The sequence below is a fragment of the Miniopterus natalensis genome, chromosome 13 (assembly GCF_054644295.1).
Source record: "Miniopterus natalensis isolate mMinNat1 chromosome 13, mMinNat1.hap1, whole genome shotgun sequence".
Taxonomy (NCBI): domain Eukaryota; kingdom Metazoa; phylum Chordata; class Mammalia; order Chiroptera; family Miniopteridae; genus Miniopterus; species Miniopterus natalensis.
In genome coordinates, this window is record NC_142093.1 from 16,672,980 (window position 1) to 16,687,584 (window position 14,605).

The window sequence follows — 14,605 nt, forward strand, 5'->3', positions numbered from 1 at the left end:
ACAGCTCATGATGACACCGCCACCTCGGTGCCTTGGGTTCATCTCCAGGGCCTGTCCCGCTTGATAACCTCACTTTTTATAGAGCTCTGAGTTCAGGAATAGGCCCTGCCGTCTGCCATGAGAAAGTGTTGAGACAGCAAAGCGCAGTCACAGTGTTTCCAGTGGTGCCTCTCTCTTGCCACCATAAACGTATTGGGTGATCTTCGTCTTAATTTCTTGTCCTGTTATTAATGTTTCTCAAGTATTACTCCTTCAGTTGTAGATGAGACTAGAAACTCTAATACGATGAAGATTCATAGTCCTGCAGAATAATGTATAATGGAGTAAATAACCGTAAATTCTGACAAAATCTGTGTTTGACTTCTTTTGACATATGTACATGCACCCATATGCACACCTGCCTTACACACACACACTTGTGGGGGGGTATTTATTTGCCACCTAGTGCCCTGGGAAAGTCTTACTGTGGTCATAAGTTTACCATCAAAGGATATCACACATCAAAGATTCATTATCATCGCCTAGAAAAGCAGAGGCCTATTTTGTGTGCGTGCGTGTAGAAAGTCTTGCTTATCCACAGAGGATTTGAGGCACCTTTTACGGTGAGGACAAGTACAATAACACAGTGGTGAAACATTAATGTGAAAAGAGAGTTGGAACCATAGTGTAGTACGTAGAGGCTGAAAGGGAAAAGCAGAAGGAAGGGTCCCACAGCCATGCAGGCCACGAGTGTCCATCTGTCCACTTGCTGGAGTTAAACGTCAGGCAGGTTCCTGGCTTCCTGGCCACCAGAGTGAAAAGGGAAATGGAGTCAGTCCACTATTCTGATGTCTAGAGAAAAGAAGCCCACTGGGCAGGGCCACACTCTGCTCAGATGGAAACGTGAGAACATGCAGTAGGTGATGTCCTCAGCTGCTCTGACACCACCAAGGCAGAAACCAGTTTCCTGGGGCTGCTCTTCTCAAGGAAAGCAGCAGCAAAATACGAAAACGCAGCTGCGTGAAAGCGGTTCTCAGAGATGATTTGGGCACACGGCTGGAGCCTGGATGCCTGTGGCATCGTCTCTTGAAATTGGGGATTCCCCAACACGGAGGAATGCACGTGGAAAGCCCAGCTCAGGGCAGCGGGTGACTAACAAACCCACATGAAGAAGCAGGTTGCGTGACCGAGCTCAGTTTCTGAGCTGCCATCCAGATGACCCACATGCTCACATTATTATTATTTTTTAAGATACACGTTAAAGTGAAAACACAAGGTTACGCAGTGTTCACAGAGAATTCAAGAACTCCTGAGTTTTGAAAGCGTGCGCCTGGACAAATAGATGGACAGGATGCTTGCTGTAAACGTCGCCTCCCTCTGCGGTTCGCTTTGTTTTGGTTTGGTTTTGGGGGAAGGCTGGGAGGGCTGCCAGCCAGATCGTGACGGGTTGTGACTGCATTCTGACGAGGGCCGAAGGCAGGACTCTCGGGGTGTTGGCTGAACAAGAGCCCTGTTGTTTAGAAACCAGAGGAGCAGATGGTATGCTCTTGCTCCTTCTGTGTAAACTTAGAATTCATCGAAATCATCACCTACGAGGATGATTTTCATAGCAGAGGTGGAACAACCCCAGGCATCCTTCAAAAAACAGTTCCGTGGCTGCCCCAGCCCACAAACAAAACTTTCATCACCTCTCAGCTGGAGCTGAGTGACGGCCCTTCCTTTTCAATGGGTATATGTGTTCTTGATTTTGTCCCAATCCGCCCTATTGTCTTACACCGGCCACCTCTGTCATCCCTGGGGGCATTAGGGTTTGACGTCTTTGGCGTCAAATGTGAAATATCATTTGGTTTCTTAGATATGATCAGGGGTCCAGTGATTGTGACGACAATCTAAATAGAACATTTTGCTTTGCGTGTCATAGCTAATAACTGACTCTTCCAACCTCAGAAACTACCATGTAAAATGGATTCATCACAGGAGAGCGTGAGCCTCACCTAAAATTTGGGCCTAAAAAACTCAGACCTGAAGTTCATTAATAAGAAAATTAGTACAAAAACGTCTATTGAGAACCCATTGTCTGTACAGCAATAATGCTCAGTGATGTTTCTGGGGACATACTGTCTATTTCTACAGTAATGGAGAGCATATGGCACTGTGAGAGAAATGTCCCATTTAATATGCATTTATTGAGCACCCATCCTGTTCCTGGGGCCTTAGCAAGCTAATTTTGCTTAAGAGTGATACAGCCTTTCGCAATCCTTTATAAGCATCGTTCGCTTTCTGCTTGGCGTGTGGCAGCACACAAACTTCCTCCCCCCATCGGGGGGAAAAAAGGCTTTTATCCACGCACCCTGTCGTTGTGATTATATCAGTTTGCTGTTGACTTACAGAGAAATTTTCAGACGTTTCTCATCGGCTACACAGCCGGCTCTCTTGTGGCTTTGATGTCTACCCACTTGGCTTCCTGTACAGCTCACCCCTGGTGAGATGAGAGCAGAGGAAAGATATTGGCCGTTTTCTGGTGGGAGATTGAAGAGAAAAGGCAACAACTCTATCTGTTTAGATTTGTTCTCTGCTGATGTGAAGTTCTGCATTTTAGTCTTTCCCTTCATTAGAATTGTGTGCCTCTCAGCATCTGCCAATCAGTGTGATTCGGCAGGCGGCGGGGTTGTTAACAGCCAGGGCTGCCCGGCTCTTTCTCGGCAGTTCTGGAATATATTAGAGAGGGAAGGGAAGACTTCAGAACTTAGAAACATAAAATTTAATTGGGCAGACACAAAACACAAGAAGTCACTAAAAAGACACATTTTACGCATCTCTGCCTTGAAAAGTACAGATGACCTGGTAAATTATTTCTTTGCACGGCCACTGAAGTTGCCCTCTTGTAGAGGCGGCGATCCTGTGCACACTGCTCCGAGATTCGCATCCGCCCCGACGGGCTCCTCAAAGACCACGGCCAGCCTTTTCATCGTGTGCGTTTCTGAAGAGCCTCGAAATTTCTCTCAACATCAAACAGCAATTTCATTATGTTGTGTGATTTTTTTTAATTTATTTATTTTCTCCTAAAGAATGGATCGTGTTTTTGGGAACTGCATCTCCCCAACTTCACTCCCTTGCCCTCTCCCGGGGCGTTAGCGAGGCCTAACTAACCGCACTGGGCCGCACGTCCGGCACTGCTTACCCTGCTGCGCACCTCACACGAAAGCGGGTCGCCTGCGAGCTGCATTCGCATCCAGAACCTCCCTCCTGACTTCACATCTCGCTCCAGGGCTGTGGCTTCCCCCAGGTGGTAGATGAGGCTGATGAGTGCAACTAAGGAATTGATAGGGATTGGTTGATAAATGTTTTTCTTCCGTGTGAAGGGACGCTCTGCACTGTGCGAGAGGAGCCTTTTGCCTCACTCCCCAGGATGCAGGTTTGATTTGTAAAAGCACCCCTTTTTCTCTCCTTTGGAACTTGTGGTCTGACTGCCCAGATCCATCTCAGCTCAGATCGTATGGCTAAATGTATACAGACGAATTCTGAGCTATGAGATGGTTTCTTTTAACATAACATTAATTTTCTGAAAAAAGAAATATTACATCCAACAAGCACCAGGGAGAGATTCAAATATATGATTGGCCATTTCTGTATCTTACTTGAAGCAATGTCTGTTCAAATATTTCCTCATTTTTCAGTTTGGATTCTTTTTATTGTTGAGTTATAAGAGTGCTGCGTGTGTTCTAAATGCAACGCCTTTCTATAGTTTGCAAGTATTTTCTCCCATTCTGTAGGTTACCTTTGTACTTTCTGGATGGTGTTCTTGAAAGGACAAGAGTTGGTGAAATCCATCTTAACTCTATTTTTCTTTTATTGCTTGTATTTTTGGTGTCATTTCTCAGAAACCATTGCCTAACCCAGAGTCACAAAGGTTTATTTCTGTTTTCTTCTACGCGCTCTGTAGCTGTGACAGTGAGATCATAGTTCTGATGCATAGTGAGTGGTTCATGCTTATTTTTTTTACCATGTGTTTATCTTTTCCCAGCACCATTTGTTGATAAGACAATTCTTTCCCTCAATGAATTGTCTTGGTACCCTTCTCAAAAGTCAATAAAAGTAAGAATTTATTTCTAAACTCTCAGTTTCATTGAACTATAGGTCTGTTCTTAGGCCAGTACCACACTGTCTTGATTTCTGGAGTATCGTAGCAGGTCTTGACATCAGGAATTCTGAGTCCTCCAGCTTTGTTCTTTCAGTGCTGTATTGGCAATCCCGGATCCCTTGCATTTTCATACACATTTTAGGATTGGTTTGCAGTCTCTGCAAAATAACTAGCTAGTGTTCCATTAGGGATTGCATTGAATACGTAGCCAGTTTCAAGAATATGTTCATCTTCACAGTATTATCTTCCAGTTCATGAACATGTGATTTCTTTCCCTTTATTTAGCCCTCCTGTCATTTCTTTAAACAATGTTTTCTAGTTTTTAGAGTACATGTTTTGCTCTTCATTTATTAAATCTATTACTAAATATTTCATTCTTTTTGATGCTACTGTGAATGGGATTGTTTCCTTAACATCACTGTCAGATGGTTCGTGGCTGGTGTTTAGATATACAGTTTGTTTGAGTTGCGATTTTAGCCTGAAATTTTATTGAACTTGTTCATTATTAGCTTTGATGCTGTTTTGGTAGATTCCTTAGAATTTTTTTATGTACAAGGTCATGTCATTTGCAACTGGAGGTAGTTTTACTCCTTCCCTTCCAACCTGGATGCTGTTTCTCTCCTTCCCCAATTGCCTCAGCTGGAGCCTCCGCTACAACGCTGTCGGGTGGTGAGAGTGGGCATCGCTGTCTCAGTCCTGACCTTACGGGGAGCGGACTCAGTCTTTCACTTCTGAGTCACGTTAGCTGTGAGATTTTCATAGATGCCATTGACCAAGTTGAAGATGGTCTCTTTTCCTAATTTACTGAATATTTTTATCATGAAAGGGTATATGATTCTGTCAAATGATTTTTCTGTGTCATTGAGTTGATTGTATGTGTGTGGGTTTTTGCTTGTTTTTTTTCTTTGTTTTCGGTTTTTTGTTCTTTAGTCTATTGACATGGCATATTATATTAATTGATTTTTGGATGTTAAACCAACTTTGCGTTCTTGGAATAAATCCCATTGGTCATGATACTTATCTTTTTTAATATGTCGCTGGATTCAGTCTGCTAGTATTTTTCAGAGGGCATTTATATCTATATTCACAAGGAATATTGATTTATAGTTTTCTTTTTCTTGTGATATCTTTGTCCAATGGGAGTTCTTTTAAGTCAACCAAAATTAAAGATAAGGAATGAATGTAGGGAGAGTTTTTCAGGGCAGAGAAAACATTTTAAGTCATTGGTATCCTGATGAGAATTCTAAATGCAGGACTTCCAGTCCTTAGCAGGGCACAACGTTGAAATGCGATGGCAAGTCCACGGGATTCAGTTGAAGACCTGTTTTTGCTTTTATCATTTGCTAAATGGGTGACTTCAGCAAATTACCCTGCATCTCCTCACTTCTGAACTTGGGATCATAACATCTACATCAGGCTCTTGTTACTGGGGTTACATAAAGTAATGCATGTGGAAAGAGCTTTGTTAAAAGCCAAGTATGATTAAAGTTACAAATTATTAAACCGCATAGAGAGAAAAAAGAATGCAGGTGAGAACACGGGAGGAAGAGAAGAATTTCACCTCCGAAAGGCCTGGGTAAATTTTTTGAGGCAGGACAAAACCTAATGTGAAGACGGGATCATTTATTTGAGGCAACAAATTGGTTTAACAAAACAAGTGTAATTTCTTTAAAGCACAGGTCAGTGATGTGAGCGCCATGGTCACGCAGTTTCCTTTATTTGGGATGGGGGGGTCCGTGTAGGTTTTCCTAAGAGGAATTTCATTTCTTCGGGGCAGAGGGTAACAGTATGTTTTGTTTGTTTTACGTTACATTGCTCTATTGCTGTCACAAAAAATTATGTCGCCTGTAGTAAATTTTCATTGGATGATAACCCCCTGCTAAGAGAGTTTTCTAGAGGCTGTTTGAGAGACATGAAGGGCACCGCTCCGAAATGACTGAACACGCCTGTTGGTTTGAACCCCTCCAGAAACGAAGCCAGCCTGCGTGTTCAACAACGTGGAATATAACGACGGGGATATGTTCCGGTTGGACAAGTGCCGGTTCTGCCGGTGCCAGGGCGGCGTCGCCATCTGCTTCACCGCCCAGTGCGGGGAGCTGAGCTGCGAGCGGTACTACGTGCCCGAGGGGGAGTGCTGCCCGGTGTGCGAAGGTGAGGGTGCCCGCTGGAGGGGGCGGGGGGCGCGGGGCCTCGCCCTGAAACGGGATTACTGAAGGAGCTCCTTCTTTATAACATCTGGTCTCCTTTAGGACTTCGTTAATGCCACACGGACTCCCGGGAAATACTACCCCGAGGGAGGTTACGCCCTGGGTGTAGATGACAGGTCACCTGTCGCACTGTCAGCGTGTTCCTGCCCTGCCGTTCCAGCAGTTCCTTAGCAAGGCCTGGGGACATTCTGTTCACCGCGACGCTGGCCTTCCCTCCTGCTCGCCTTAGATTGCCCAGTTAGGACAGGACGGCCCTCGGCCCTGACAGTCGCAGCCAGTCAGCTCAGAGAGGAGCTCAGCTGTGTCCCTTCCATTCCCCAGCCCCTCCAAGGGGGTCAGGACCCTGCTGCTCCCTGTCCTTTGAGAATGGGTGGAGGTGAGAGTGGCGTCGTTGGTGGCATGGTGGTGACACCAGCTCAAAGCCCAGCCAAGTGTCAGAGGCTCTTAGGAGCCTGCTCTCTCTCTGTGCCCTTGTCCCCTCCAAGAAGTAATAGTTCCCATTCCTCCAACAGGTATTCAGAAATAATGAACATTTTCAGGATGCTAACTCTGAATTTCACTTGCTGCAGTCCATACCTTTTAGGGGTTAGGGTACTAAAGTCCAGGAAAGTAGCCCCTTGTCTGAGCTCGCAGTGAAGCCAGGAACAGCGCACCCTGCCTGTGTGTGTGTCTGTCTGCACTCACCACGCTGTTCGCCAGGTAGGAAGGCCACGTGAGCCTGCTTGTCCTGACGGGCCACAGACCTCCAGCCCGGAGCCGGACGTTTCAGCTTCGTCTGGCGGATGAAATGGGAGGGCGGAATGCCATGCCATGCGCCATGCTCTTCTCTGTCTTTCCAAACTCCTTTCCAATGTTTGAGCTGTGTTGAGCACATCATATTGAAGATCTGAAAATGTTTAAAGTATACAAACTGCATTCCTAACACTGAACCGTAGTTCATAGCAGCGAAGTCCTTTCCCCGATTAGAAATTATTTCAGCCAACGTGCGAGGAAGGTGGTTCGCTTTTTAAGTGTCGTTGGGATTTTCAAAAATCACATCAGACTTTGAACCTTCCCCATTGATTTGTTCCCTAGCTACCCCCGGTTGGTGATAGTCCCTGAAACTACATAGCAGTTGCTGGTGTGAAAACATAGCTACCCCTCTGTGTAATAATCATACTGAGTTGCTTGGGTACAAATCCGGGTATGTCTCACTTCCTGGAATTTAAACCCAGGCTCAGAGTAGAAATGTAATTTTTTTATAAAGCAATTTATAAAGTCTTATCTGACTCGGGTCACTTGGCTGCTTCCATCTCTGGCAGATTGCCTTTCTAAAGCGGTGGCCTCTTTCTTACGACACCCTGTTACCTCTTCAGAATAAAGAGGACCAGACTCACAGCTGTGTGGACTCGCCCCAACCACAGCAGCACTTGCTGTGGAGACCAGATTGTGTGTGTTTCTGAAAAAGAAAATTGATTGATTTATCCAGTTCCTCTCATTATAATGGTATTTGGGGACTTTGTATGCAGCATTTGTGTCCTGGTCAATAAGCTCAGAAAACATTTTATGTTACAATAGCTTTGGCTACCCTTTCCTCTTACCTCAGCTGCTGCTTGGCTGCCCAGCTCACAGGGAGAAATACAGGGGTAGGTAAAAGTAGGTTTACAGTTGTGAGTACACAAAACAGTTCACTCCTATATTATTACTTATCAATTACTGTATTTTCTATAGGAACAACTGTAAACCTACTTTTGCCCACCCCTGTATATCGAGGTTTACAGTTCTGCCTCCAGGGCACAAGCAGTGGCCCGCGGCCTGTCTCAGCCAGCCCTGTTGTGAGCAAGGCCACAGCGAGGGCCCGCTCACTCCTGCCTGTTGTCCCCACGGGCCTCCGGGCACCATGCGATGGAGTTCTGCTCGTCCCAGAAGCAACAGTGTTGCTCTGAGTTAGGTGGGGCATTACTCCTCCCACCCACAGGCAGTGAAATCCAGGTGTGATAAACGTAACTGGACGGCCTGGACGACGCTGTCTGAGCCAGAAGTCCATCTGAGTTTTCTAATTACCAGCCCCAGCTCTGTGCCCAGAGCTGGCAACTCGATGAAGCAACCGCGCCCACACATTGGTTTTTGTGCCACGTGTCCCATCCTTTGTGCAGTGGCAGGCTGGGTGGACAGAAATTGAGTATGACAGTGGCTTTCGCATGTCCCCCAAGAGACACCTCACCCAACCCTGAGCTGCTGCAAATCCCAGCTGGAAAAGAACTGCAGATAGCTAGGACCGGGGAAAGCCATCTCCAGGTAGAGGCAGAGAGAAGGTGTGGGATGCCGCCAGTCTTACTGTGAACTCACGTTTTCCTTTAGATCCGGTGTATCCATTCAATAATCCTGCTGGTTGCTACGCCAACGGGCAGATCCGCGCCCATGGAGACCGGTGGCGGGAAGACGACTGCACGTTCTGCCAGTGCATCAATGGGGAGCCCCACTGCGTGGCCACGGTCTGCGGGCAGAGCTGCATGAACCCCGTCAAGGTGCCCGGGGAGTGCTGCCCCGTGTGCGAAGGTAAACCTCGAGGTTCTGATGAATCCCTGGCGAGTGTCTCGTGTGGGATACGCTTCTGCCACTATGTCCTTACTTGTTTTTTATTTCCTTGGGCATAGTTTCTGCTTCATGCTGTTACCAGTTGCAGAAACATTTATCATTTGGGGGAAATGTTGCAGATTTACAGTGAGAATCGTGGGGTCTTTATTTTACCACTGCAGGTATGCTTATGTGAATAATTCACAAGCAAATATACATTTTAATGCAGTTCACTTCAAGTCTAATTAACATCCAAAGACCAATGCAGTGAAATAAAATGGGAAATAAGCCCCAGGACTCCAACATCGCCTGTTCAGCTTGTAGCTCCCACAAACCCAGGAGTCCTAGCAGCTAGAAAAGGAACCTGGAGCCTTTGGAAGCACTTTCCACTGCCTGCTGCCCTCACTCTGAGCATCCGTTCTACTTTTCATTTCAAGGTGTCTGTGGCTTTGCAGTTCCTCTCGGGCTTTTACTTACGTCTCAGTCCTACATTTACTACCTGCCATCCTGTTAAAAGAGAGGAGCCTGAGGCTTCCTGAACTAGTCTTACTTCCCAAACCCTTTTTCAGCCCACTTCCCACATCCTGGAAAGATTCCCTGCACACTGATTCACATCAGCCTTAATCCTCTCTCCATGTCAGTTTCTACAGAAAAGAGACTGAATATTTATACCGACAGACCCAGTAGAGAGATTAGCCATTAAGAAGCACATTTGCGTGTAAAGGGAACTAAAGTGGGTCCAAAATTAATCTGTTGAAGATGGATCCTTCTGGAATTTTTAAAAACAAGGAACCAACAACACTTTTCAGAAACTCATTCAGTGGGCTAAGTCTGCTATCAAGAAGGCTTTTGCTTCTACCTAAATTTTCATAAACTCAGTCTTCAGAGTTTGCCTGACTTGCTTCATTAACCTCTGAGGGGTTAGCATTATTAATGACCTTAAAAAATCATGTAAAAATTTAAGCTTGAGGACTCCAGTCCTATTGACATCACCGATTCCCTCACCATTACTCTACTCAGAGCACAGCTGCCACACTTCACAACTTTATAGCTTCCAGGTGACCATTTCGTGGAAATCACTCCCTCCCTCACATGTATGTTCCTCCCATCCCCTGAGAGCAGCATTTCAGTTCTGGAGAAGGAGCGCACAGAAATATGTGTGCCTGGTGGGCGCCCAGCTATACAAGGAAGGGTGACTTGTCAAAACAGAGAAATGTGGGACTCTCTGTCCCTAAGAATTAGGGTATATCTGTGGTCAGCTTGAAATATTGAAGTACACACGTGTGCGTGATAATGTCAGAAAAATTGAACACAGAAATGCATCATCCAGTAAACCCTAACTTTTTTAACTTTAACATCACAAATCTTGAATCATAGATGTGAAAGGAAAACTTGTAAAAAAATTAAAAAGGCCTTTCTGAAAGTACGTGGAGAAAGGCAACCCTTCTACGCTCCTCTCCTTCACCATTAGCATAGTTTCCGTGGTGAGTGGAGAGCCGTTGGTGAGTAGAAATAGTATGTGAAACTAACTGATTTATTCTCACATCTGTAGCTTGCTTAGGGAGTGAGTGCTCGTTTGATCACAGTTTGGTGTCTGCAATATATGCACAGAGTTGTAATCTAATCTTGCCCTGTTTGAGAAAAGAATGGCAGCTTTCCTTAAGCCATTAATTCCAAAAAAGTTTACTAAGAACCTCCCATAATCCACATACACCATTGGACACTAAGGTGAATCAGGGACAGTTCCTAGTTAACTTCAAACCAGGAGACAAAAAGGGTCCCCAGCCAGATTGCGTGGTTAAGTGCTTTGTGGGTGGGCCTCGCCGGCAGCGCCGTGCTGAACACCTGACTAGTCCATCGCAGAGCTGAAAGAAGAAAAGGTTCGGAGAGGCCTAGATCGTTTCCTCCAAGACCACCTGCCACTATGTGGCTGAGCTGGGATAAACTGAAGTCTGTTGGATTCAGCTGCATTTTTGCCTGCTGACCCTGCTCCCAAATGTCATCTCAGTTTACTAATGCCCCGATTTCTATTTCCCTTGTTAATCTCTCTTCATCTGTGCTCTTTAGCTCTGTGTTGGGAGAGATGGGGAGTGTGGTCATAGGGAGGAAATCATTTGCAGCTTCCCCAGGTGTTTTTTATATGATCGCCCACCTGCCACCTTCTCTCACTCGGGAACCTCGGGAAGGACCCAAGAAAGTCTCTAGAACGATTTGAAAGTATTTTTCTCAGCAGCATATTTAAATAGGATTTTGAGTAACTGCAGAGTAGCAAAAGGATTCAATGAAATAAGATAATAGCAAGGTTAATGTGTAATAAACAATCAGCCAGCATTATTCAGAGAAAAACAGAAACACTAGTATTCATGCAGTTTATCCACATAATAAATTCCTCTGCGCACAATTGCATAACAAATTTTGGCCCTCACCCTGTTAGCTGCAATCCCAAGGTGCATAGTCAGAGCCTGAAATTATATAAAAGGACCCCACACAAGGACTGGTTTTAGATTTTTTTTTTTTTTTTTCTAAATAAATTACTGCAGTACCAAATATGGTGCGTTAGGACCTGCAGGGAGGAAGAACCTTGTGGCTGCTGCTGTTATTAAAGATACATACCTTCCAAGTGACAACATAGTGTGCTTGGTTGCTCCTGGAGCCCTGGGGACATGAGCCTGGGGGCCCTTAAAGAGTAAGCTGTTACTTGACAGCTAACTCGATTCACAAGTACCTAAGTGCCTTTTGAATTGGCACTTTAGTCCTCTCGTGATTAAGTCTCACCAAGTTATTGTCAACACCCAATTCAGGTGTACAGATAAGCCATCCCGCTCCGTAAGTCTGTGGCTGGTCCTTGGCTTCGCTCTGCTGCTGCTTCTAGACTCCTGCCCATCAACCACATATTTTTATTTCCTGGCTCTTGTAAAGAGCTAAGATGGAAATGCATGGAATAGCACATGAAGTTTGCCATTTAAGTGTACATATGGAAGCTGTGTCTTCGTCTCCCTCAGAACTAAAAACAAAAAAGGCAGGCAGCACAATGAGGTCTCCCTCAGCGTCTGGCACTGTTTGCATTGTCTTATTTCCAGCCTGCGAGGACAGTAGCTGACATTTCTCCCGCACTGACCGTGAGCCAGGCCTAAGTGCTGCAAGAGCGTCAGCTCATTTGATCCTTACAACTCCCCTCTGTGCAGACACTGATCCCAAATTACCATCACAGAAACCAAAGTAGAGAGGTCATGCCACGTCCCCAAGGTCACGCAGCTTTAAAGGGGCAGAGCTGCGTGTCCCCAGAGCCCCGGCTCTGGACCCTGCAGGTACACTGCCTGTAAGACAAACAGGGCACAGCACCCTCTTTTGGCCAGTAGTGTGGAAGAGACTATATCCCCCATGAGCTAGGAACTTACCATATAATTTTGAGTCCCTAAAACAGCACCTGACATGTAAATAGGTGCTCAGAATTGTCAATGAAGAAATGATGAGTGAGTTAGGGAGGACCGGACTAGGAAATCACAGCCAGAATCCTCTCACCGAGTTAGGCTGCAGACCCCGACGTGGGGCCTCTTAACCAGAGCCGCAAATGCTGATGGCCATTGGGACCTCTGATCAGCTGAATAAAGAGTAATGATTGAATGCTTATATTTGAAAGCACACTTTGAGAACAGAACGTGTGTTACATGAAATGTGTTTGGCACACCGTGGGCCCAATCATCTAGAGGCAAGTTGGACCAGTTAGCCTCAGATTGGCTGCTCACCCTCCTGAGGAGCACAGAGCTTTCACCCCACTTTCAGGGGCAGCCACGGGGCCTTCCAGGACAGGGTTCGAGTGGGGTTCCCCCAGGCCCTCCAGGGCTCATGCTCACTATCGTATATAATATCCTGCTTTTTAAGAAGACATGCCTTGCCAGGGTATAGGTGCCACAGCACTGTTATTTCAGCTGTTTCTGCAAGCAAGAATTTTTATTTTAACATCACAATTAGGTATTGAGAATAATTTGCTAATTTTTTTCCAATAACATCAGGTATAAATGCTTCCTAAGCTGATTCTGAATGTCAGAGGGACCCTAAGTACCATTTTCCATTTAAAAATTTGTTTTATAATTAAAGATAAGGTGTTGGGGAGGGAATTTTTGGTTGCGAGAGGTATGTGACATGGTCATGATGACTCAGTAAGAAAAATGCAGGAGAGGTGGACAGTTGTGAGGCCAACTTGGCTGTGCCACCTGATGCGAGAGAGAATTATTTCATCATCACTTAGAAGTCTTGGTGTCAGGCTCGGTCTGCTGTCTTACCTTGAGCTGTGGCTGATCCCCCCAGGTGGCCACAGTGACCTCTGTGTTCTTCGGGCCTCGTATGTGCACCTGCTGGGAGGAGTTGATGGTTTTGATGACTTTGGGGATTTCAGAGCCAAAACCAAGAGTATCACTTTCCAAGAACTTAGAACAACATAGGTAATATTTTACAGGGTAACATTCAATATTATGATTTGGTTGCCAGTAAATAAACCTCATGCTTGTGGTTGGGTGAATGGGTAGTTTCCTTTCTTCAATTCCTGTTTCTCTGAAACAAAAGCAAAATCCATTTTCTCATTTCAGACTGGAAATCAAAAGAGTTATTTGTAGATTGTCAAAGTTGGGTAATGGGCATATAAGCGTCCATCATATTATTCTGTATACTTCAGGTTGTTTTTTTTTTAACTTATCGCTAAAGAAAGCTTAAAATGAGTGTTATTGGCAGAGTTGTTATCTGAGACTGAGCTGAGTTTCAGGCAGGCCTAATAATTCTACTGGACTTAACCGACCCTTGAAGCGGAAGACTAAAACGTTTCCTGTGCGAGGATTATTCCTAATTCTCTGGATTTAGAATGAAATATGGTTGAGCCAGACAGCTATCTTTCTTCCTGCCACCTCGCTTTCTTGGATCCCTTACCTGGGGAATCCTGGTCCTACTCAGGAAGGCGTTGAAAAGGGCGTTAGGCATTTCTTGACCCATGTGGGTTTAGTAAGCCACGTCGGTGTCAGCTCCCCCCACTGATTGCCTGCTGTGTTCCTGGCCCACAGGGCTGGGCGTCTGTGAGCTGTCACGTATGCCCACCTCCTCCTCGTCAGTGCTCATTTTACAGGAGCCCTGTAGTCTTTCCTATAAATGCTGATGGTAGAGTTTGAATCGGGCTGCCCTTCAAATGTGATCTCTGCCGGGCTGCCAGAAAAGTCTGTACCAGGCACATATCTGGGTGGGAATTCCTTCAAAGAAGAAAACATGTTTTCAGCCCTGCCCATAGTACTTCCTCACCGAACAGTATCTCAGATGATTAAGCTACTGCTTTCGTGGCAAGGAGTCAAGCATAGTTTGGCTGACCCCGCAGGCGCTGAGGTCAGAGATGCCACAGGGTCACATGATATTAACCTTCTGGTGCATAACAGGGGTCCCAGCTCAGTGCATGGGTGGCATTGCTTCAGTCCCATGCGCTATGCTGTCATTAGTGGGCCAAAAGTAATAAAATACCCGTAATATCGCAAAGACTCTCAGGCATGTGGTTTCATCCTTTAACTCTAAGTATCCTGAAAACTAGCTCCATAAATGGAAGTTAAAATATAGCACAGTCCTTTTTCCCCCCTGCTTGTCCAAATAAGGTTGTACGGTAAGGAACAAATGCAAAGCAGATGACCATGTGTTGCCCTAGGTCTTGAACCTAAGCGTCAGAAATTTGTCGTGGATGAACTTCATAGTA

At 45.6% G+C, this 14,605-nt stretch overlaps 1 protein-coding gene across 2 annotated transcripts in view; it reads left to right on the forward strand.

Annotated features, from left to right (window-relative positions):
- The window catches only part of CRIM1 (cysteine rich transmembrane BMP regulator 1), a 165,753-nt gene that overhangs the window by 101,101 nt on the left and 50,047 nt on the right, over window positions 1-14,605 (forward strand). For both annotated transcript variants that reach the window (XM_087823471.1, XM_087823470.1), the window contains exons 6-7: window positions 6,089-6,271; window positions 8,668-8,865. In XM_087823471.1, coding sequence (XP_087679597.1) covers window positions 6,089-6,271; window positions 8,668-8,865 — 381 coding nt within the window. The remainder of the gene's footprint in view (window positions 1-6,088; window positions 6,272-8,667; window positions 8,866-14,605) is intronic.